Source organism: Lissotriton vulgaris, chromosome 11, assembly GCF_964263255.1.
Source record: "Lissotriton vulgaris chromosome 11, aLisVul1.2, whole genome shotgun sequence".
Classification (NCBI taxonomy): domain Eukaryota; kingdom Metazoa; phylum Chordata; class Amphibia; order Caudata; family Salamandridae; genus Lissotriton; species Lissotriton vulgaris.
In genome coordinates, this window is record NC_141699.1 from 194,845,887 (window position 1) to 194,869,797 (window position 23,911).

Below are 23,911 nucleotides of genomic sequence, written 5' to 3' on the forward strand. Positions count from 1 at the left end.
GCCTGTCTATCTCTCCAGAAATTACACCCCCTTTGTTAAGCAGGACCAAGGTGGCATACATTAAACATGGGATTACATCCACGTTTAACTACTGTGACTATGTGACTGAGGCTTTGTGACTCATGTCTTGTTGGCTCATCAGTAACTGAGTTCTGAAGTAGAGATAATGAGACATAGCTGGATGTATCCAAAGTAACAAACACATTTTAAACGTATACTCAGTGATGTGTTCGTAAAATTAAGGCCAAACTTTTAATTTCTATCTGCAATACACCCATTAACTCCTAACTTTTTCTTGTGTTTGATCAATCTGAGTTCTTTGTCTGTTGACAAAAAGATTTAAGGAGAAAATAAATGACACCCTCTTTGGTGAAGAGGTCTTGAAGTCAGCTTGAAGGTCATTGTACAAAGCACGACCAAGGAGGGAATGAATGGGTCACACAACCAGGTCACGGTGACCCCCACTGCCACCGCAAGCTTCATCTTCATCAATAGCTCTGCAACGCCCTTGGAAGACAACGCACATTACAAGCAGCACATTTTCTTTCCCGATAAACAAGGCGAAAACAGTTGTCTTAGGCAATTGTAAGTCAGCGCCAATGCTTTCATTACACCGGCAAATACATTAAGATACTATCTCCCTAGAAATGTTTTATCTCTTCCTTGTGCAAGCTGCGAATCCTTTATCAGACAAACTGATCATAATGGCGCGAAAGCTACCTCGATCATTTATTTATCTTCCAAGCTGCTTATCTTTGTTTTTTCTGTGTTTTAACCCAAAGCATTATGTAGTATTCTTTTCACAGTGGCTCCTTGCTTTCCAAGCCCTACTAGGTTTGATCAGACTCATCGGCTCTCATTGCCAGTGGGCTGGTAACTATCGATTTGTGTGGTACCGCCTGTTACTGCACATACTGGGAGTATGAGTTTTGTTTTATTGTCGCACCAGGTACATAGAGGTGCACCCTTACTAGTTGCAATAAAAAATAGATCCTCTGATACATTTCAGCAGGTCAAACCCGCTGGAATGTAAAGGGAGAAAGATGCCCAGTAATTTCTGGGACCTGTGGATTTTTGTGCAGAAAGAACCAAAATCTGCCTCTTATGCCACATTCTATGAGTATAATATTCAACAATTATGGCATCCAATAAATTCCAAACACTTTGGTTTCGGATTTAACTAATGCAAATGATCCCATCAAAAACTGGCCACTCATGATAAGAGCCATTTGAGGCCAGGCTGGGGAACAAAAGCAGCCCTGGCAAAAATGTTCAAAAACCAACCCCATTTATTCTCTCTCTCTCCAAAAACCAGCCCCGCGTCCTTCTCTCCTCACCTTATCTCTATCTTTCCATACATTCATTATCTCTCTGCTCCCTCTCGGGTCGCTTCCTCTCTACCTTACTCTCCACCCCTTCTCTTGAAGCCTCCCCTTGCATGCTGGGAAAATGGCAAAGGCGCCAGGAGCTGCCCTGGGCTTTCCACCCGGCGTCCACGGTCTCCAGCCCACCAGGGGAATATTCAGTGGAATAAAAGGCCTGTAATGGGGCAGGTGTGCGCCTCACCCTGAACGCATTCTTCTGAAGAAGACAAAGACCTACTCACCGTCAGTCGGATTGGCAAACTCCTTTGGCACGGCAGCGCCATCTTGGAGCTCGACCTGCTCCAGGTCAGCCCGCACGCCATCTATTTGAACCTCGTGCTCTCCAGACAGGGCATCCTCGTCCGACCGCGAGCTCTCCCCCGTGCGACGAAACTTGACAACGCTGGGAACGCAAAGAAAAGGACGGCTGTGAGCAGGGGTCGGATGGCAGGGCTCCTTTTCAGTTACTTTGTTTAAAAATGTTATTATGAATTTTTGTAATACACAATACAGCAGTAATAAACAAAAATAAGAACAACATAGTACAGACGAGAAGCAAAGGCAGTACAATGGATTTTGTGTTATCATCGAGTCCAACGAAGAATCCATTCATAAACTTCATACCAGAAGGTGTGACGACAAAGTACACAAGTGCAGTAAAAATTAATTAAGTGCGGCAGGACGTCAACATTTCTGGTTATTAAAGCTGCCACATCAGCTAACATGAACATAAGAGGGTCCACTTCTCGTGAAAAGAGTTTCTCTTAAGATACAAATGTATTAGATGTGTTTCGCCTGAATTATTACCATCTCATGTTAGCCGTTCCAAGGGGCTCTCATAGAGGCCAAGTGCTACCACCCTGCGGCTGCGACAATGAGTCTCCGCAGGATCTGGTGTTTTTTTTTTTTTTTTTTGGAGAACCTTTATTATTACTTCAAGCAGTTACAGGTATGGGCCTACAACCACCCCGGCCGGCCGCTAATCAAAACAGAAGAACAACAGAGCAATGTGGAAAGTAATAACAGTTCGAAAACCGGGGTCCTACAGATGTAAAGGACATGAGCCATATGCGAGCGCACAGGTCTGAGTTCAGGAGTATGAAGGTTCATTTTACAATAAGGAATAACTAAGTAAGAGGTGTCATAGGGTCACACATGATCCTACAATTACGAGCATATATCAGGATATCCGCAAATAGTACAAATACAAGTGAAGTCTTGGGGGTAAGGTACGCAAGTCAGGATAAATGTAAGCACAAACCCGTTCAGTAGCAAAGCTGATCCCCACCCCTCAAAACGAAACATATTGCAGGAGGCATGAAGAACGATGACACTAAAAAGGGAAAGAAGACTAAAGGGCCATAGAAACAAATAACGAACAATTTGACAAACCCCACCCCCCTGCCCCCCACCCTGCACCCCTGCAGAAGGCCACGGCCTACCCCCTTCCCCCCCCCCAGCAGCGTGCCTGTCGCCCTAATGGAGACCCGAAATATAGAAAGAAAAAGATGAAGAAAAAGAAAAGTGGAGGAGGGCCCTCGATCTTACCACCCGGCCCCACCTCTCACCTCTTCGCCCAGGAGACATCCCATAAACATGATCAGAATATCCATGGAGAACATCAATCACCGGCCACACCAACAACATAATCCCGGCCGAATGACCCCCACGCACCGCAGTCAAACAAGAAGTCCAGTAGACTGTGGACGGTATCATCCCTGGCTTTGTCTATCAATGGAACCAACATACATCCACTTATCAATCGGTATCCAGAGCGGCGTGGAGGGTCCAAGTGAGCCGGACGGGCAAGGCCGAGGTGTCGCGCCATAGGACTGCAGCAACCCAAACCCATCCGAACATGTATGGCGGAAATCCGTTTGTGTCGATATTGACCCGGAAGACATCTCCAAGTCCGAACACAGTCTCACCATTCAAGGAGGGAGAGTCACACATTCCGGCAGGCGCCGAGTCGTCGCCGGGGCCGCCCAAAAAGTAAATCGGCGTTGTTTCCCCAGCCGCCAGTTAAACACGTGCCCCGAAGAGACACTCTCGAGTACAACAGAGCTATCCAGGGCGATCACATGAGCCGGGTCTTTCAGCGGCTCCAGGAACCTGGGTGTAGCTGGAGCACCCTCCACGGACCCAGAGGCAGGCACGTCGGCATTCCGTTGAGATCTAACTGTGCCCGCATGGAACGGCGGGACAACAATAGCGGCCATCCTTCTTCCCAAGTCCCGGGCATTACAGATCAGGGTCTCATGCAAGGTCGTTTGAGCAGCCAATATATCTTTGGACGAGGGCTCCTTCTCACGCCACCAGTCCCCCGATCTCATCTGCACGGCAACTGTTCGACCTGGATGTGGCCCGCGGAGGATGGTGCCGGCCGCCATCTTAGCTGATCCGGCCTCGTCCTTCTTCACCGCACCTCAGGGATCGGGCCCCGAGCCAGGGCGCTACAGGATTCACAGCCGGGACTTAGAAATGTAGGGCGGGCCCCTCGGAGAAGAGTCACCAAAGGGCTAAACAAAATCCCTGCCGCTCCCCGGGAGTCGCCCGCCGATTCCGACGGCAATCCTTGAATATGCCCGGACACAGAACTGGGAAGGGGGGGCCAATATCGTGCACTCCCCTCAAACCTGTTTTGCAACGCAGCCTCTTGAGGCACTCCTCTAGGTGGACTGGGTCGTCACTGTCGCCATCGGCCCGTCAATTCACCGGCGCCCTCCGGCCGACTCCTCACTCCACCAGTGGCCGCTGTTGTCGCAGTCGCGGCCGGCTGCTCCCACCACTCGACACCCCGGTTCCAGCACCACGAGGGCCTCAGAAGTCAAGTCAAGTCAAGTCAAGTGATTTATATAGCGCGCTACATACCCATAGGGTCTCAAGGCGCTTGAGGAGGGGAGGGGAATTACTTGTCGAATATCCAGGTTTTAAGTTGCTTTCTGAATGTAAGGTGGTTCTGAGTGAGGCAAAGGTGAGTGGGAAGTGAGTTCCAGGTTTTAGCTGCCAGGTAGGAGAAGGATCTGCCTCCCATGGTGGTTTTGTTGATGCGGGGTACAGTTGCCAGGGCTTGGTTGGAGGATCGTAGGAGGCGGGGGGGGTGTAGAAGGAAAGTCGTGATTTGAGGCATTCGGGTCCAAGTTCGTAGAGTGCTTTGTGTGCGTGAGTTAGGAGGCGGAAAGTAATTCTCTTGTTAACGGGGAGCCAGTGGAGGTTTTTCAGGTGTCCAGAGATGTGGTCTTTACGCGGGATGTCTAGTATGAGTCTGGCTGAGGCGTTCTGGATGCGTTGGAGTTTTTTTTGGAGTTTTGCGGTGGTGCCGGCGTATAGGGTGTTTCCGTAGTCCAGGCGGCTCGTGACCAGTGCGTGGGTGACCGTTTTTCTGGTTTCGGTGGGGATCCAGCGAAATGTTTTTTTGAGCATGCGAAGAATATTGAAGCAAGAAGATGAGACGGCGTTGACTTGTCTGTTCATAGAGAGTGAGGAGTCCAGGATGATGCCTAAGTTCCGTGCGTGGTCCGTCGGGACAGGTGCTTTTCCGAGGGCCTCTGGCCACCAAGAGTCGTCCCAGGCGGAGGGGGAGGTACCAAGGATGAGGACTTCAGTTTTGTCGGAGTTGAGTTTTAGACAGCTGTACTTCATCCACTCGGCTACTTCTTTCATTCCTTCATGAAGGTTGGTTTTGGCGGTGTTAGGGTCATTGGTGAGTGATAAAATTAGTTGAGTGTCATCAGCGTAGGAGATGATGTTGAGGTTATGTTGGCGTGCGATGGCTGCGAGGGGGCTCATGTATACGTTGAAGAGGGTGGGACTGAGTGAGGATCCTTGTGGCACGCCGCTGATGACTTCTGTAGCTTCTGATTTGAATGGTGGGAGGCGGACTCTCTGCGTTCTTCCGGCGAGGAACGAGGTGATCCACTCCAGTGCTTTTCCTTGGATTCCGATGTTTCTGAGGCGTTGTATTAAGGTGCTATGACAAACTGTGTCAAAGGCTGCGGAGAGGTCGAGGAGGATAAGGGCGACCGTGTCTCCGTTGTCAAGCAGAGTTCGAATGTCGTCAGTTGCTGCGATGAGTGCGGTCTCAGTGCTGTGTTTGGCTCTGAAGCCGGATTGTGAGGAGTCGAGGGATTTGTTGGTTTCGAGGAAGGCGGCGAGCTGGTTGTTGACAGCTTTCTCGATGACTTTGGCCGGGAATGGAAGGAGCGAGATGGGGCGGTAGTTTTTGAGTTCGGTGGGGTCAGATGTGGGTTTTTTCAGAAGGGCGCTGAGTTCGGCATGTTTCCAGCTATCTGGGAAGGTGGCGGAGGTGAGGGAGCAGTTGATGACATCTCGGAGGTGGGGTGCGATGATGGAATCTGCTTTGTTGAAAATGTGGTGAGGGCAAGGGTCTGTGGGGGATCCTGAGTGGATGGAGTTCATAAGGCGGATGGTGTCCTCAGTGGAGATTGGCTTCCAGTCATTGAGGATGTTCAAGGGGGGTGGGGGTCCTGCAGAAGGTTGGGTGGGTTGGTCTACAGACCTGTTGTCGAAGCTGTTGTGGATGTCAGCAATCTTGTTGTAGAAGAACGAAGCTAGGGAGTCGCAGAGGGCTTGAGAGGGGGTGATGTCGTTGGAGTTGGCTGAGGGGTTAGTAAATTCCTTGACGATGTTGAATAGTTCCTTGCTGTTGTGGACGTTGCTATCTAGTCGGTCCTTGAAAGCGGCTTTCTTGGCATTCCTGATCAGTTGGTGGTGTATACGTGTGGCGTTTTTGAAGGCGTCCTTGGTGCTGTTGTTAGGGTCTTTTTTCCAGGCCTTCTCAAGGGAGCGACAGAGTTTCTTAGATTTCTTAAGATCATCGTTGAACCAGGAGGCCTTCCTACTGCATAGTTTGGTATGACGTTTTTTCAGAGGTGCTAGGTTGTCGGCGCTGTTGGATAGCCATTGGGTGAGGTTAATGGCTGCTTGGTCGGGGTTTGAGGAGTGGGCAGGGGTATTTTGAAGAAGCGATGAGGCGATCTGGTCGATGGTGATTTTGTTCCAGTTTCTTCGCAGTGTAGGTTGAGGATGGTTGTTTGTTGTGGTCTTGTTGTAGGTGAAGTGAACGCAGCTGTGGTCCGTCCAAAGGAGAGCAGTGGTGTGGCTGAAAGAGACATGTTTGCTGGAGGTGAAGATGGGGTCGAGTGTGTGGCCTGCGATGTGGGTGGGGGAAGTGACAAGTTGTTTAAGTCCGAGGTTGGCGAGATTGTCCAGAAGGGTGGTGGCGCTGCGGTCGTTGTTCTTTTCAAGGTGAAAGTTGAGGTCTCCCAAGAGGATGTAATCCTCGGAGGGGAGGGCGTGTGGGGTGATGGAGTCCGTGATGTCTTCACAGAATTGTGCACGGGGTCCTGGTGGCCTGTAGAGGAGGGTGCCTCTGAGTGTGGTCTTGGGGTCGATGTGGATCTGGAAGTGAAGGTGTTCAGAATTGGCGAGATTGATGTCTGAGCTGGTTGAGATGCGAATGGATTTCTTATGGGCGATAGCGATGCCTCCTCCTGTTTGGTCGGTGCGGTCCTTACGGATGATCTTATAGCCTTCCGGGATGGCAATGGTGATGTCAGGGCTGATGTGGAGTTCATCCATGTTTCTGTTAGCAAGGCGACGTCTGGGGAGATGGTGTCTAGTAGGTTCCAGAGGTCGATGGCGTGCCTGTGGACTGAGCGGGTGTTGAGCAAGATGCATTTTAGGTGGTTGGAGTCAGATATCTGTTTTGTGTTCGTGGATGAGGAGTTGTTCTTGGTGCCGTCGAACTTGCAGGAGTTGCAAGAGAAGGGTCCATGGGTGTGTCCAGGAGCGGCTTGGGCGCAGATGGGGAGTCGGCCGGGGTTAAGGGCTAGGAGGGTGGAGGCGTTGTAAGTAATGCGAGAGGGCTGGGCATTGTGTGGACCAGGGGGTCTGGCGCTAGGAGCGGTCTCGGCGCGGACGGGCGTAGACGGGCTTACCTTTGGCGCACCTTCGGCGGGCCGTAGCGCGTGGACGCTGCGCATGGAACCATCTGACTTAAATGGATGATGGAGGGGGCGGAGCGTGGGAGGGTCAGCTGGGAGGCGGGATCGTGGAGGCGGGCCAGGGGAAAAGCACAACAACAAGATGGTGGGGACATTTCTCCGGGTCTGCCGCTCGTAGAAGACTCCGGAGCAGACGGTAAGTGAGAGTTCTCCAATTTTTTTTATTCATTTGTCCTTTTTATGATACACCCTGGAGGTTCTATTTAAAGCCGCTCTTAAAAAAACTGAATTTTACCCAGGTTAGACCTGCCCTATACTACTTGCAACTGCTAAACCCTGATAGCAATTTATTTGTGACTGTTTTTTTTAAATCTGCCCTAAGACTTAGAAACAGCAGGGAATGTTAATCTGTTTAAGTACCCCTGTAATTTTTATACCTGCTTATCTGTGATTGTTGTTATTAATACATTTTTTATTAACTGGGTATTTTATGCTTGTATATCATGTTTTTACTGTGTAATTTTTATTATTATTGGTTAATGTGCTTTTATGGTTCTTTCTGTCTGAAAAACCGAATAAAGATATTTGATTTGATTTGATTTGATTTGATTTATTAGATGTGTTACTAACACAGACCTATCTCCAAACTCTTTACCTCTCCTTGGTCTCAGAGTATTCAGAGGTTGTCTTTCCTACACATGTATTGTCTCTAGAAAATGTGGATACTGTGGATACTTCATTGCGGGCAGCTAAGTGTAGTTAGGGCATGGTGGGGTATTGTACCTCCTCCTAGGGATTCTTACTCAGCAGGGTCTCCTGCAGAGCAGTCATGCTTTTTACGGGGGTCTGAAGATGGATCTGTAAGTTAGACATGTACCCTTGCAAGACAGAGTCATGCTGGGAGACAGTTTGGATGGAACAAGGATTGACAAAACCAATAGAACTGGTCTTAGCAAGCTGATGTGATGCTTATTTTTTTAATTATTTGTTATTAGAAGCTGATGTTACAAAAATAAAAAGAAGAAAAAAACATTCTGCTGTCTACATGGGGTGCCATATGTCTGCAATAACATTTTAAATTTAAAAAAACATTAACAACTGTATAATCTCATTTTTTGAAAACGTTATTTATTATTATATTTAAATAGTAATAAGGCCAGTAATCATATTACATCAACTAACCTTGACACCATATGGACCACAGTACTTACTTTCTGTGAGCCAATTGCATCATTACAACAGGTCAATTTTTGAAAACGATATTTATTCTATTCTTTTATTTAAATAGTAATAGTGCCAGTAATCATATTACTTCAACTAACCTTGACACCCTATGGACCACAGTACTTATTTCTGTGAGCCAATTGCACCATTACAACAGGTCAGCTGTCACCACACATATCGGTTACACATACATTATAAACATAGATTGATGTTTCATTTACTTTTACTATAATCGTCTCGGTGATAGAGGGTCAGATATCCAGATATCCTACCTGAAGGGTTAGGATCTAGACTACCAGGTATAGTCTGAGGGGGGTTCCCGGGCCAGGACTCAGAGAGTAGGGGAAACAAAGCAAACACAAGGAGACGATGGACGGAGCCCTGAAACTTTTCAGACACTCACCCCAGTCACAGATCTGGGTTGCATTCATCATCGTTCTTTAGTTCACTTTGCCACCCCAGTTCAGACACAGCTATATGCAAATCAGTCTTGACCCTGTGCCTCATGGGAACAGTCCAACCCGAACTGCTAAGCCATGTCGTCCCTGGACTGGAGACAAGCCTTCTGGGACCGGTTTCGGGCTAACAGCCCTCATCAGCCAGGCTAGCTTGAATCCAGTGGCAAAGTGAGCAAGGGGCCCACATCTGGGCATACCCTGACAACATTGGGGCCTATTAGGATGGCAGACGGACCTTCGTCCGTTCGCCACCCCGAGGTGGAGGGACCGTCCACAGGAGCAGCGGTGGTCCCTCCGGTGCAATTAGGATGTGACCGCCACCCTGGCGGTCACATCCCCTATATTTAACATTGCGGCGGGTGCTGCTATAAGCAGCACCCGCCACAAAGTTAAATATGCATGCTGTGCTTTTGCATGCACAAAGCGGCAGGCACCGCGCGGTGCCTGACGCAGTGTGCATGCAAATGCAGGGGGGTACCATAGGTACCCCCCATGTGCACACCCCAACGCCCCTTCACCCTGGGGCCCCACAACGGGCCCCCAAAGAAAATACCGTATGGCTTTCCGTGGCGGCATTGCCGCCACGGAAAGGCATGTCCTGCAGGACATCCTAATATGGCTGGCGGTGTCTGATAGACACCGCCACCATATTAGAGCTTTTCCGCCACGGTCGGAAGCCGACCGTGGCGGAATAGCGGCGGACGGTCTTCCTGTCCGCCGATGACCCCCCAGCCATCCTAATGTGGCGGGGGGTCTTTGAAGGCACCGCAGCGGTGAATCCGCATCCTCCGGGCCGGCGGTGGCTTCCGCCGGCCCGGAGGATGCGGATTCACCGCAATCCTAATCAGCCCCTTAGGGCGAACAAAGCAACACAAGGAGATGATGGAAGGAGCGCTAAAACTTTTCAGACACTCACCCCCAGTCACAGATCTGGGTTGAATCCACCATTGTTCTTTAGCTCACTTAGCCACTCCAGTTCAAATAGTAGGGAGATAGCCTATGTATCTGGGGTGCAGTACATTAAATCTCTGATAGTCATTTAGCATGGGTGGTTGGCCTCCGCCCCAGTGCATTGCAACCCTGCATTTTGCTAGCAACAGGGCTAGGGCCATCGATCAGCTCACACTGACCAGGATTTTGATCACAGCCAACAGATGAGCTATTAGTAGAAATCATGGTTTGGTGATTCCTTTTCGCAAGATCACTGAAGATGAAAAATTGTCTAGCAGACGCGACAAAGAATTTTCAATTCTATTAAGGACACGGAGGTCGAGGATTATGCTTCTCTTCACTTTACTGACATAAACAGCAGCCAATAAAAACTTTAAACTGGCATGACCCCGGAAGGACAACCCCCTCCAACAGTATGCACCAATCACTATCAAGTCCACTGTATAACTCTCCATGTTTATCAATACGACCTCCTCTTTCTTTGCGACACATCATCAGTCCAACAAGACCGGAGGCCAACGTGGCAACCATCGCATCCATCGTCGAGGAAGGCACCTCCTGCACCACGTCACAGATTTCCAGAGCATAGACTGTTCACCTCATGTCTGCTTGTGCTGATCTCCTGAAACAAGAACATAAGTCGTAATGGCCATTCCCAAACTTGGAAATACAACAAGCCAATAACAATCATTCGGGTGGGTACAAGAATTCATCAACCATACAACATTGCATGAAATACAATCCTGCAAGCCCGGGTGGGATAATCCTCGCCTCCGTGTCCTTAATAGAATTGAAAATTCTTTGTCGCGTCTGCTAGACAATTTTTCATTCTATGTCAGTCCACGGAGGCTCAGATTATGCTAGTTTAAAGTTTATCCACCACCACCGAGGCCACATCCACAATAGGCTTATGATAAAACACTTTAAAGGTGGAATCAGAAGACCAATCTGCCGCAGTCATGATATCTTGAAGCCGAGAGCCGGCACCAAAGGATTTTGAGGCCATAGCCCCTCTCACAGAATGAGCCCCAAATTTAGAGGTATCAATACCCGCCAGGCCCAACAACCAGGTAACCCACCTGACCAGAGTTGCACTGGTGACTGGGCGGAAAGGTTTCTGTAATGAAATCAACAGTTGACCAAAACCAGTTCTAAATTCCCTAGTACAATCCTCATATACCTTCAAACATTTGACCACACATAATTTACTGTGATGAGGAAATGCAGGATATGCAATACATTTTGTATGCGTTTTTGTACGCCTAGAGATCGTAAAAGAAACTCCCGTGGGAGTGAATACTCTACCTGATAAATCCAAGGCCCGAATATCCGACACTCGCCTGCATGAGACCAGGCAGAGGAGAAGTGTAAGTTTAGCTGAGAGCTGTTTGCGAGACAGACCCTCATTGGCCGGCCAGGCCGCCAAAAAACGTAGGACCACTGACACGTCCCAGAGTTCAGTATACCTGGGTTGAGGGGGCTTCACTAAGCGGACTCCCCTGACTACTCTGCACACCAAAGGGTGTTCCCCAACGGGCTTACCGTCGACATGCGGGTGCCCTGCGGAGATCGCCGATCGGAAGTTATTCACTGTTCGATAAGCCAGACCAGACCGCGCCAGTTCCGATAAGAAATTCGCTATGACAGTAATATCGGATCCCATCGGATCCCCCTGCCGTTCGTTACACCAACCAACCCATCGTCTCCAAGCTGACTCATATCGCTTGTGGGTGGAAGGTGCCCATGCCTGAGATAGGAAAAAGAGAGTGTCCTCTGAAACTCCCGGCATTTGCCAACGTCGCCGGAAAGTCTCCACGCCATGAGGGACAACTGATTCTGAAGGACCAGCGGGTGGGGAAGACCCACCGGGTCCGTGAGAAGATCCGGGAACGTCGAAATTTGCACCGGCGCTGCACAGGTGAGACTCATTGCCACCGGGAACCACGCTTGTGCTTTCCAGCACGGTGAGACCAAGACCAATTCCGCTTTCTGCCTCCGAACCTGAGCCAGAACTCTCGGGATCATGATAAAAGGAGGAAACGCATACAGAATGCCCGTCGTCCACGATTGAAGGAAGGCGTCCGAGCTGATCGCCAAGGGATCCGGGCGCCAGCTGTAAAACTGGGGAAGTTGCCTGTTGAGCCGAGAGGCAAAAAGGTCTACCACACACGGACCCCATTTGTGGTTCAATGCCCCGAAGATTCGAGGGTGCAGTCTCCAATCGCTCGCATCTCTCAAGTATCGAGAGTTCCAATCCGCCGTCACGTTGGCAGACCCCGGAATATATTCCGCCGTCACCGAAATTTGATGGGCCAGGCAATAGTGCCAGAAATCCTTCGCTATCTCCGCCAGGAGGCGAGACCTGGTCCCTCCCAGGCGATTTATGTATCGCACCGCGGACACATTGTCCATGCGTAGGAGAATGCAGCATGACACTTTCTGAGGGGACAGGGTGCGAATCGCAAAGGAACCCGCCAGAAGTTCCAGGCAATTGATGTGGAGACTCAGCTCGTCGCTGGACCATCGACCCCCCGTCTCCACCGAGCCGCAACGGGCTCCCCAGCCCCAGCGGCTGGCATCCGACTCTATCACCACTTCCGGGGTGGCCGCGAAAATGGCCCTGCCATTCCACGCATCCATATGCTCTAACCACCAGTTCATCTCCGTACGAGCCTCTGGCGAAAGGGAAACGTGTTGAGCGTAAGTCAGACCTTTGCGCAAGTGCAATGCCGTCAAACGCTGCAAGGCCCTGTAATGTAAAGGGCCCGGAAATATCGCCTGGATAGATGACGCTAGAAGTCCGACCAGACGCGCCAAAATCCTCAAGGAGATTGTCGGAGAGGCAAGCGCTCTCCTCAACTCCTTCCTGATAGCCACTCTCTTCTTGAGGGGCAAGAGTAGTTGAGCTTTCACAGAGTCGACCTGGAAACCCAGGAATTCCATCACCTGAGAAGGTTGCAAGATGGACTTCTGCAAATTCAGAAGGAAACCCAAGTCCTGAAGAAGTTGAATCGTCCAGGACAGATGGAGTGATACCATCTCCGGCGACCGACCTAAAATCAGTATGTCGTCGAGGTAAATGATGAGGCGAACGCCCCGTTCCCTCAAGTTCTGTACCACGGGTCTCATCAACTTGGTGAAACACCATGGGGCGGACGACAGCCCAAAGGGCATGGCCGAAAACTCGAACCACTGGTCGCGCCACTGAAACTGTAGAAAACGCCGGTGAGGGGGGTAAATGGACACCGCCAGGTAGGCGTCTTTTAAGTCCAGGCGTACCATCCAATCTTGCTCTAGGAGGATGTCGCGTAGCAGGTGTATACCTTCCATTTTGAAGTGTCGATACACCACCCAGCCGTTGAATTCCCTGAGGTTCAACACTAGCCGATACCCCTGGTCCTTTTTGGGGACCACGAAGACAGTGCTCACGAAGCCCAGGTCGTGTGGAACGGCTTCCACAATCGCGCCCTTCTGGAGTAAGGAGCATATCTCTGCGTCGATGAAACTCTGCTCTGTCTGGGAAAAATGCAGGGCATTCGGTCTCCGCCGTTGGCTCGGGGAGGCATAGAACTCTATGTGAAATCCCTGTACTGTCTGCAACACCCAAGGGTCGCTTGTGAGCGTGCGCCACCTGTGGAGAAAAAGAGACAGTCTGCCTCCCACCATATGTTCTGACGGACACAAAAGTCGTACCTGAGTAGGAGTTGTCTCCAGAACCATTCTGCTGGCCACGATAGGATCCTCTCTGTCCTTTGCCCCTGCCTCCTCTATCGCGGGAGGGGTTGAAGTTGGAGCGTCTGTTGCCTCTGCCTCTCTGATCTGCTCCACGTGAGGTCTGTGCATAACCTCGGCCGGACCCTCGACCTCGTGGGCGTCCGGCCCTATCAAAAACACCAGTGTGGAAAACCTTCTTGATATTAGATTGCGCCCGGTCCAGCGCGGAGAAGGTGGCAACGTACTTGCCCATTTCTCTAACAAATTTGTCTCCAAAAAGCATACCATTGGCGAGGGAACCAGGTTCGGTAGGGGCCATTTCCGCCAGCTGGGAGTCGATTCTCATAAGAAAGGAGCGTCTCCGCTCCGTAGACAGGGCCACATTTGCGTTCCCTAAAAAGCACATGGCACGTTGTGCCCATTCAAGGATCTCTGACACATCCAGTGGCACCTTCCTATCCTTTGCCTTGACAGCTGCGTCCAGAATCTTTGTGAGGGGTCCAGCTACGTCCAACATTTTGTCCTGACACCCTCGCCAGGCCCTATCTAATCCCTTTTTCGGATCTTTCGCAAACTTTCTCATAAAGGCCGCCATTGTGGGGTCCAAGTCCGGCGTATCTGCCACCTTCCCTGTCAAGGATGGCCTGGGACATTCAGATCTGAGCGTGGCCCTGACACTATTGTCGAAACCCTGTCGCAGGTTATTACCCACATAGTGTGCCACCTCCGGGCACGGCACCCATTCCGTGGACCTAGGGTGTACGATGTTGTTTGGATCAAACAGAAGATTCTTCGGCGCCTGACTATCATCAGCCTTATAGGCGGTGTGTTTCACCTTCTTCGATCTCTTCCTGGACATCACCGAGTCCACCTAGGAATCAGAAGTGACAGGTGGGGACGGGGACGAATCCCCAGATGTATCCATAACCATTGAGCCATGATCCTTCATCACATTCCTGGCCATCTGTGCTAACACCTGGGCCGAGGCTTGAGGAGAGGTATCACTCTGCCGGGCTGACTTAAACTTCCTCTTGCCATATTTCTGAAGGGTGTGAGTAAAAGGCTTGAGAGCCTTGATCAATGCCTTATTCACCGACCCTTGGACATGGGTATCCAGAGCCTCAACCAAATTTTCCTCCAATTGCTCTTCCTGTGGCTCATACTCATCGTATTCATTATATTCTGCCCATTGGGTATCCTCCTCGGCGTAGTACGCCATAGCGCTAAAGCAGGGAGGTGTGGAGGAACTTCAACAGGGGGGAGCAGCCCAGGGGTGCCTCAAATACACACACACACACTGTAGTCCGAAAGAATCACCACTCTGTGAGGCTAAGATCGAGGTGGAAGGAGACCCCTTTGTGCACACCAAGCTCCCCTAGAGCAGAGCTCTAATACGGATACGTTCCGTTTAGCGTTCTGATGAGGCCAGGATTTATGCAGTCTACAAACGCGCGCTGCGTGAGGAGCCGGTAATGCGAGGAAAACGAAAGTCGGCTCCTCGCGCATGCGCGTTGCGTGTGGGGCCGGGCTCGACTGCCTCCTGAGCGCGAGCGTCTCGCGTCTGCCTCCTCCTGCTCCACCGCCCCCTACCGAGCGCACAGCATGCCTCGGTACGCGTGCGGAAGACCGAGAACACCCGCACGGGCACAAACAATGCAACGGGTCAAGACCTGTAAAATAAGGCACAATCCCAAAATTCACCAACAAAACAAATCACGAGCGAGGACCCGCTCCGTATCAACAAATCACAGGCGCGCGCGCGCGCGCCGTCAACAATCACCGCCCCGACACACATTACCCCCAAGAAAAGAAGTAATATAGAAGGGCACTTAACTCGCTGCTGCAGCAGCAAAGAAAGAGGAGGTCGTATTGATAAACATGGACAGTTATACAGTGGACTTGATAGTGATTGGTGCATACTGTTGGAGGGGGTTGTCCTTCCGGGGTCATGCCAGTTTAAAGTTTTTATTGGCTGCTGTTTATGTCAGTAAAGTGAAGAGAAGCATAATCTGAGCCTCCGTGGACTGACATAGAATTGTGACCCTGTATGAGTAAACCTCAGGACAGTCCAACTCCACCAAGCCAAAGTCTGCACTTTCATAGTTACATCTGTTCAACTCCGCTGGTTCTATTAGGCCATGTGTCTGCAGCTGTGCAGGATTATTATAGGTGCTTTGAATACATCGGAAATGTAAAACCAGACAGACAGAAATCTTTAAACTATGGCAGGCTTTAATCCACCACAGCAACAGGATACATCCCTTTAGTGCCCTACGGACAGGCTACAGCCTGACAATGCCTAAATAAGCCCCTACCTTAAAAAACAAGTGTGGCGAAAAAATAATAACAAAAAAGGCAAAAGAACGGAATGGACAAAAAAGCTGTGGTAAACTAAAGTATTGGTACAGGTGTCCTGGCAGTGAAGAACACATCTTTTTAGGGGGATGGGCATGGGATCAGGATAAAAATGCCAATGCTCAACGTGAAAGTTAGCCATTGACTGAAGTGTGCTGACCCACCTCCCCAATATGTATGATGTGGTGGATGGAAGCAAAATAATGTGAGTGACATTTGAACAGACCAATGGATGGAGCGGGCTGTCCCAAAGTCCTCTGTAGGTTTATATGCTCAACATCATCTCTTACACCGATGACAACCAGTTCATCCTCTCCCTCACCAAGGACTCCCATACCGCCAAAACCAACCTCCAAGAAGCAATGAAGGCCGTTGCCGAATGAATGAGGAACAGCCGACTGAAGCTGAACTCGGACAAGACAGTGGTCCTCATCCTCGTATCCACCCCCTCGGCCTGGGACGACTCCTGGTGGCCGACCGCACTGGGAACAGCCCCAACACCCACCGACCACGCACGCAACCTAGGGGTCATCTTCGACTCCACCCTATCCATGACTAAACAGGTTAACACCGTCTCTTCCTCCTGCTTTAACACCCTCTGCGGTCACCCAGGACCTCGTCAGCAGCAAGCTGGACTATGGAAACGCCCTCTATGCAGGAGCCTCGGCCAAACTCCTGAAACGACTTCAGCGCATCCAGAACGCCTCTGCATGCCCGATCCTCGACATCCCTCGCTGCAGCCACATCACACCCCACCTGCACTGGCTCCCCGTCAACAAGAGAATAACCTTCAAGCTCCTCACCCACACACACAAGGCACTCCACAACACCGGACCAGCAAATCTCAACAGACGACTCAGCCTATACACCCCCACCCACCAGCTCAGCTCCGCCGACCTCACCCTCGCCACAGTCCCCCGCACCTGAAGAGCGACCGCCAGCAGCAGATCGTTCTCCCACCTCGCCGCCAAAACCTGGAACACCCTCTCCATCCACCCACGGCAGACCCAAGAACTGCTCCCCTTCAGAAGACTCCTCAAGACTTGGCTTTTCGAGCAGTAGCAGCACTCCCCAGCGCCTTGAGACCCTCACGGGCATGTAGTGCGCTTTACAAATACTATGATTGATTGATTGATTGATATGCATATATTTTTTATTTATAATTTTTTATTACTACTTGAGGCTGGCAAGACCTGAAAATGGAGACCGACAAGTTACATTTAGTATACGACAGCAGGAGCACTCCATTTCAGCAGATGCTTACAAATGGCGTCACTGTTCCAACAAGAATAAAGCCAAAACATAGGGGTTATCTAGGTCATGAAGCAAGCCTAGGACCCATAGAGGCACTAAGGAAGGGCTGAAACATGTAGACCAATGGCAGACATAAGCGGTCCTATTAGTCCCAGTTTTTGCCTGGGAGACATTATTGAAGAGTTCACAATCTACCTTGTGAGACAATTTTAAGAAAAATTAAAAAAACACATATCATAATACACCGGAAGTAATTGGAACTGTTTTCCAGAAACCTATAAATTCCATGTCTCATGGACAGGACTTCAGTATTTTTTGGTTGAAAAAGATAGAGAGGATGTCCCGATAGTCCTCAATTACCCTCTCAAACTCACTTCCCCGATTACATGAACGCATAATGGACACCACATTTTGCAGCTAGTTGTTTTCAAGTGCACAGTTAAGTGCCTTTTTCTGAATGTAACAATGGTATCGTTGGTGTGAGTCCCTGCGCCATTAAAAGGAACAGATGTAAATTGGTAAAATTCTCTTTATGTTGTAGGAGTGGTACATTTAATCAAGCCTGGGCGAAATTTAAATTATTCTGTCATAATTTTTTATGTTTTTAATTTTTTTTATTTCAAAAACCTTTATTGTATATTTAAAGTACGGTACATCAATGCCATGAGTTCAGGCAGCTGTGTGGCAAGTATTATACAGATTATGCGCATCTTCCCATGCTTAGTATTTGACATGAAGCAGTAACATTGTACGAAAAGGAATTGACATTAACCTCATTCTCCCCAATTAACATTTACCCCCATAATTCAATACAATATGCATTTCTGAAGTAAGTAGCACATCCAAAGTCCAATACAGATCAGTGAAATGAAAACGACTACAGCTGTTGTCAAAAGATCGAGCTGGCGAGACATGCATCATGAAACTACAAGACCTATATGAGGACGGTGTGTGAGTATTTAGCATTATAAAAACATCACAGTGTATACACTGGGGGGCATCCTCCCATCCGGTTGCGCTGTTGATAGGCCAGAAAAAAGGACCAACCAGAAAAAAGGACCACCCCGCATGTGCAGACATCAGCTAGAAGACTACGACGCACTGGCATCATAAGTAGGTATTTCCTCTTGCCCGTCATCATCCTCCGCCTGTTGACGAAGTAGGAAGGACATGAAGGGAGCCCAGATGTCTTTAGGCTTTGATCGTAAAGGCAGTAATTCGGTGTAATCATGTAAGTGTTCCTGCCATGTGGACATTGTTCGGACCCAACATTTAAACTTTGGAGCTCGCCCCCGTCCCCACCGACATGCCACCAAACGTTTGGCCAATAAAAGGCTAAGTGCCAGGAATTTCCTATGCCCAGTTATCACTTGCTGTGTCAGACCCAGGAGGGCTATCAAAGGACAGGGGGCCACTGTGATGCCCAGCATTGTAGAGAGCCCTTCGAACACCTGTGTCCAATATGTGGCTAACTGGGGGCAGGACCAAGCTAGGTGAATGAAGTCAGCACCAGCGGAACCACAACGCAGACAGCAATCAGAGTCACGGAGGTGGAATTTGTGTAGTCGAGTAGGGGTGTGGTATAAGCGGTGTAAGAATTTATAGTGCAGGAGTCGTAACCTATTGTTGCCGGTGATTGCTTTCGTTTGTGTGCAGCTAATCTCCCATTGTTCGTCTGTCAGCGGTTCCGTGAGGTCTCTATCCCACTCAAGTCGGGACCTCAGAGTGGAGGGGCGTGGCACCTCTTGTATGTGTTTGTAGAGCTGGGAAACAACATGACGTGGAGCATCTGCGTGTACTATGGCTTGTATTGGGGCAAAGGTGTCGGGCTCAGTGGGGAAGTCAGGAGTGATAGTGCGGACGTTCTGTCGTAGACGGGTGAATAGAAAGGTATCCATAATAGAGGGCGACCTATCCTTAAAAAATTGTTCCAACGATTATACCCCAGTTCCCTGAGCATTTTGCGACCTATCGCTTTGCATGTGACCTGAAGCCTGGGATCACTGTCCATTGGCAGTTTGGGTGAGTAGAGGAACGCACATTCCAGAACTTGTGCTATCCGATTCCATGCAGACACAGTGCAGTCCACCATGGAAGGGTTGCGCTCTCTGGGCCCTAGATATACCCGGTACTGACTGTAGGAGCCATGTGGCCATCCTCCACAGCGAGGTGCGCCATGTATGGTGGTGGGTAATACCAATATGCGGCGAAGTGTGCTTGGGCGAAGTCATAGTATCTCTCGAAGTTGGGAACCTCGAACCCGGCGAGATGGAAGGGGAGCATGAGAGTATCGAGGCTGAGGCGTGCTTGTTTCCCGCCCCATATTAGTCTCGTAAGTTGGTATTTCAGGGTACTGAAAAAGAACCTCCCTGGATTATATGGAATGTTAACAAAGAGATATAGTAGTTTCTGCAGTAATACCATCTTGGCCAGAGCTATCCTCCCAGCCATTGATAGTGGGAGGTGAATCCATTTAGTGACATTATCCGTAATTTTATCAATTACAGCGCCATAGTTAGCCCGCATCATGGCATCCTTCCGTCTGGTGATGTGAATGCCCAAGTAGTTCAGTTTGTCTTGTTCCCACATGAGAGGGTAATAATAATAATAATAATAATAATAATCTTTATTCGGTTTTTTAGCATTTGCAAAACCATGAAAGATATCACACAATACAAAGTTAATAATTGTTAAAAAGTACAATTTAGAAAATAGACTTTTAAAAAAATGTTACATTTTAAAATATTAGTACACATTAGTCCACTGTTTTACAAGTTGTTTCGGTGCCTCATTATACACTTTAAGAAGTTTAAGACATGATAAACAGTACACTCAGAGTCCAAGGTTTGGAGCGCCAGCATAGCTGGGCGACATTGTCTGTGGCCCCATTTTTTAAGTAGGGGAATTAACCAAATTTTCCGATGGGGATGATAAAACTTACAGAAAAGTACTGTGTGTATGGTGGACTGTGGGGAGAGGTCGTCGCATGGACATGGGTCTATCTGTACATTCCAGTTGTTTTTATCAGGGAAAGTCACTAGCCTGAAAAAGAGATTCATTCTGAATCTTGTTAAGAGCATTTTCTCATAAACTGTTAGCTCCATGGTCAGATATAGCTGAATTCTCAAGGACTGCTGGGTCATAATTGCGTGGGTAACAGATTTTTTTGTGATCTGCGTAGTCAGTCTCAGTGTTTCCAGGTGACCCAACGCAAGTCGTTTCAGTTCCTTTTTGGAAGTTTCTCTCACAGTCTCTGGGGTGTAAAAGTACTTTTGTAGGCCCAAATCAGTAAAAAAGTGTCTGACATACGAGAGCCATGCGATTTTATGAGTGTGGTCCAAATCCATAGTGTCCTGTAAGATACTTTTAGTCAGAGTGTTTTTTTCTGACAGCCAGGCTCGCCTCCAAAGGAGGAGGGGTTGAATTTTTATTAAGTCTTCAATGTGGGGGATTCCCAGCTCTAAATGTGAGGCGTAGGTGGAGGTGCCTCTAGGAATTGAGAGAAGGAAACTGATGAAGATGTTCTCTTCTTTTTGTATTGAGCTGGAGGATACGTGCCCCCAAATCCCTGCTCCATATAATGCAATAGATTGGCATTTCGCCGCGTAGATCTGAAGCAGTTCTACTGGTGGTCTTTTTCCCAGTTTGTTAGAGAATTTTATCAGCGCCATGGTTGCTCTTTTGAAGAGATGCCTCCTGGTCTCAACCGCCGCTTTCCAATTTAGGGCGTCATCGATCATGATGCCTAGGTACGGGTATTGTGAGGTCTTTTCAATTTTTTCACCATTCAGAAAGATCGACTTGGTTGCTTTTCTTGATCCACCAGCTACCATAACAAACGTTTTTTTAATGTTAATACGCAGATCCAAGGCCCCCATGAAGTCTGCATATTTAGTTAGAGATTTCTGCAGTTCGTTGGGGGTACGAGCTAAAATAACTGCGTCATCGGCATATAGGAGCGCGGGGATCAAGCGACCTTTTGCACTGGGGAGGTCCCTTGCCCCTCGCAGCATGGACTCTTCTAGGCCGTTTGTGTACAATGAAAAGAGGAAGGGAGCAAGGACACACCCTTGCCTTACTCCCCGCTCTACCCTGAATGGTGCTGTCAGTTCTCCGTTTATTCCGTATCTTACTCTTGCCGTGGCATCACTGTATAGTTCCCTCAGAAAGTTCAGAAGGGGAGGATCAACCCCCATTACATTCAGCAGTGACCAAAGCTTCGCATGCGAGACGCAGTCGAATGCGGAGGACAAGTCCACATAGACCATGTAGATGGACCCAGGTTTGGCGTGGGTATATTTTGAAGTTAACAGACTTAGGTTTAGGGCCTGTTCAACTGTCCCAAAGCCCTCCCTGAACCCGAACTGTAAGTCCGAGAGGATGGTTTTATCTTCTACCCATTGCTGTAATTTTTCGAGGAGGACTCTTCCAACTACTTTTCCCAAAGAATCTAGGAGGGAAATCGGTCGGTAGCACTTTGTGTCCTGGCGGTCCCCCTTCTTGAAGATTGGGACCATAATTGAGGAGGACCATGACTCTAACAGGCCGAGTTCCATTGTGGCTAAGCAGACTCTTGTCAGTATTGGAACCCATAGATCCGGCAGATGTTTGAACAAGTCAACTGGGACCCCGTCAGGGCCAGGAGCTTTCCCGCTTTTACTTGAAGATAGAGCCAATGCTAGGTCCTGCATGTCAAGGTCCATGATTATTGGATAGTCGACTAAAGGGATGTAGGAGTGATTTTCTTCACTGTTTGGTGTCAGTTTGAAGATTTCTGAAAAGTGGTTCACCCACGCTTCCTCGTCGATGGCCACATCTATTTTAGGACCGGCAGAGTCAGCTAGCGAGGGTGATTTAACAATCTTCCAGAAGGTCTTACTATCTTTCAAGAGTGCGCTCTTGTGTAGGGCGTTCCACAGGGATAGTTTCAGTTCTTTTTTCCTCTCTTTTCTGGAAGTGATGTATGCACGTCGGAGGGCTTGGATCTCTGTTGCATCTCTATTTGGTTTCCCGAGAGCTTTCCTTAGTTTAGTTTGTGCTTTTGTGCATTCTCGGTTAAACCAACCTGTGGAATTTACTTTACTTTGTCTGGATGTTTTGGTCAGCTGCTTTTTAACTTGGTCTATTATTATGCTGAAGTTTTCCAGAACTTGTTTTGGATCTGCATAGGGGTCAAGACAGATCAGAAAGCTGTTGTAGCAGGATTCTACTAGCCTTGTTGTTAGTTCATTTGGGTCCACCTTTTCCCATTTTATGGTATAACCATTGTTTTTCCCCAGTTCCAGTCTGTTCTGTGCCAGCATATTTGCTATCGATGCCATCAGTGACCTAGGTTGATGGATATAGAAGCTCAGATTTAAGGCAGAATGATCACTAAGATTATTTTCCAGAATTTTGAAATTTTTGGTATGGTCTTTTAAGCCTTCTGTCACAAGTACAAAGTCTACGGTGGTCGCATGGCCCCTACCTCTATAGGTAGGTTCTAGTTTGCTGTGACTCTGTTGTATAGGGTTCAGGATTTGAAGATCCAGATCAGCTAATGTTCTGTTCATGACAGTCCCCACTCCTGTGTGGGAAAAGTGTACCAGTGGGTTATCATTTTCGTCCTTTATTCCACATGTGTCATTCAGAGGGCAAGGGTGTATATTAAAATCTCCTCCCCAGATTATCTGCGGTATTTCCTTTTTCTGTTTGGCGTGCCAATGATCGGTTATTTTTGATTGAATTAGTGAAAGAACATTCAGAAAGATGTCATCCTTTAAGTTGTTGTAGAGGTTTATTATTGTGAAGCAAAGTTTTTTCCCAATTGTAAGTGTGAGAATCTGGAAGTGTGGAGTTAGGTCTACCTTAGTGATCTTCAAGTCAGAGATTGTGTTAGCCAGGTAAATTGCCAGACCCCCTTTTGGTCTACCTGCAATGCTGGGAAGGGCGGGGGATATAAATGTCCTATAACCCGCAAGATGTAAAGGTGTCGTTGTCCATGTCTCTTGTAGACAAATGATTTGTGAGTCCTTCAAGAAACTAGCGGCCGAGCCGTCCTCTATTTTGTTTCGGAGGCCTGCCACATTCCAGAAGGTAATAGGTAACCGTGAGAGTGCGTTGTCTAAGGGTGGTTTTTCCATTTGAGAAGGTTCTATTATAGGGTTAGTCGAGTCCTTAGTTGTTAGTGCTAACTCCTGGGAATTGCTTCTTTGTCAATCGACCATTTCCAGGCCGCTAAAGCGATTCATCAACGGTATCCCTTGCCAGTTTTGCCCGTTAATGGGCTCTCTGTAACTAGTGCCATATGGATTCTGCGGTGGTCTCTCCCACTGCTCCCAATTTCTAGGTCTGTTATGTGGGCCCATGATCTGCCATGGTGCTTCTCTTTGCTGGTAGTTTTGGTTTGATGGCCACCAAGGGTGTTCAGGCTCGTTATGTCGCGGGATTAATTTTGGACCCGCGACGTCTAGTTCCCATGGCTGTAGTATTGGTTTCCTCCAAATGCTATCGGTGTCACGGGAATAGTTATTATTGTGATATCGTTTTGGATAGAAGTATGACAAGGGTCTTGTGGCAATTCCCCCAGAGGTATTAAACTCCCGAGAGCAGATGTATTCTGCTATGGTTGGATCCTCGAACGTGA

At 48.7% G+C, this 23,911-nt stretch overlaps 1 protein-coding gene across 1 annotated transcript in view; it reads right to left on the reverse strand.

The window, feature by feature from the left end:
* SVOP (SV2 related protein) overlaps positions 1-23,911 on the reverse strand; it is a 393,561-nt gene that overhangs the window by 313,057 nt on the left and 56,593 nt on the right. Inside the window, exon 2 of the mRNA XM_086943094.1 lies at positions 1,607-1,767. Coding sequence (XP_086799220.1) covers positions 1,607-1,767 — 161 coding nt within the window. The remainder of the gene's footprint in view (positions 1-1,606; positions 1,768-23,911) is intronic.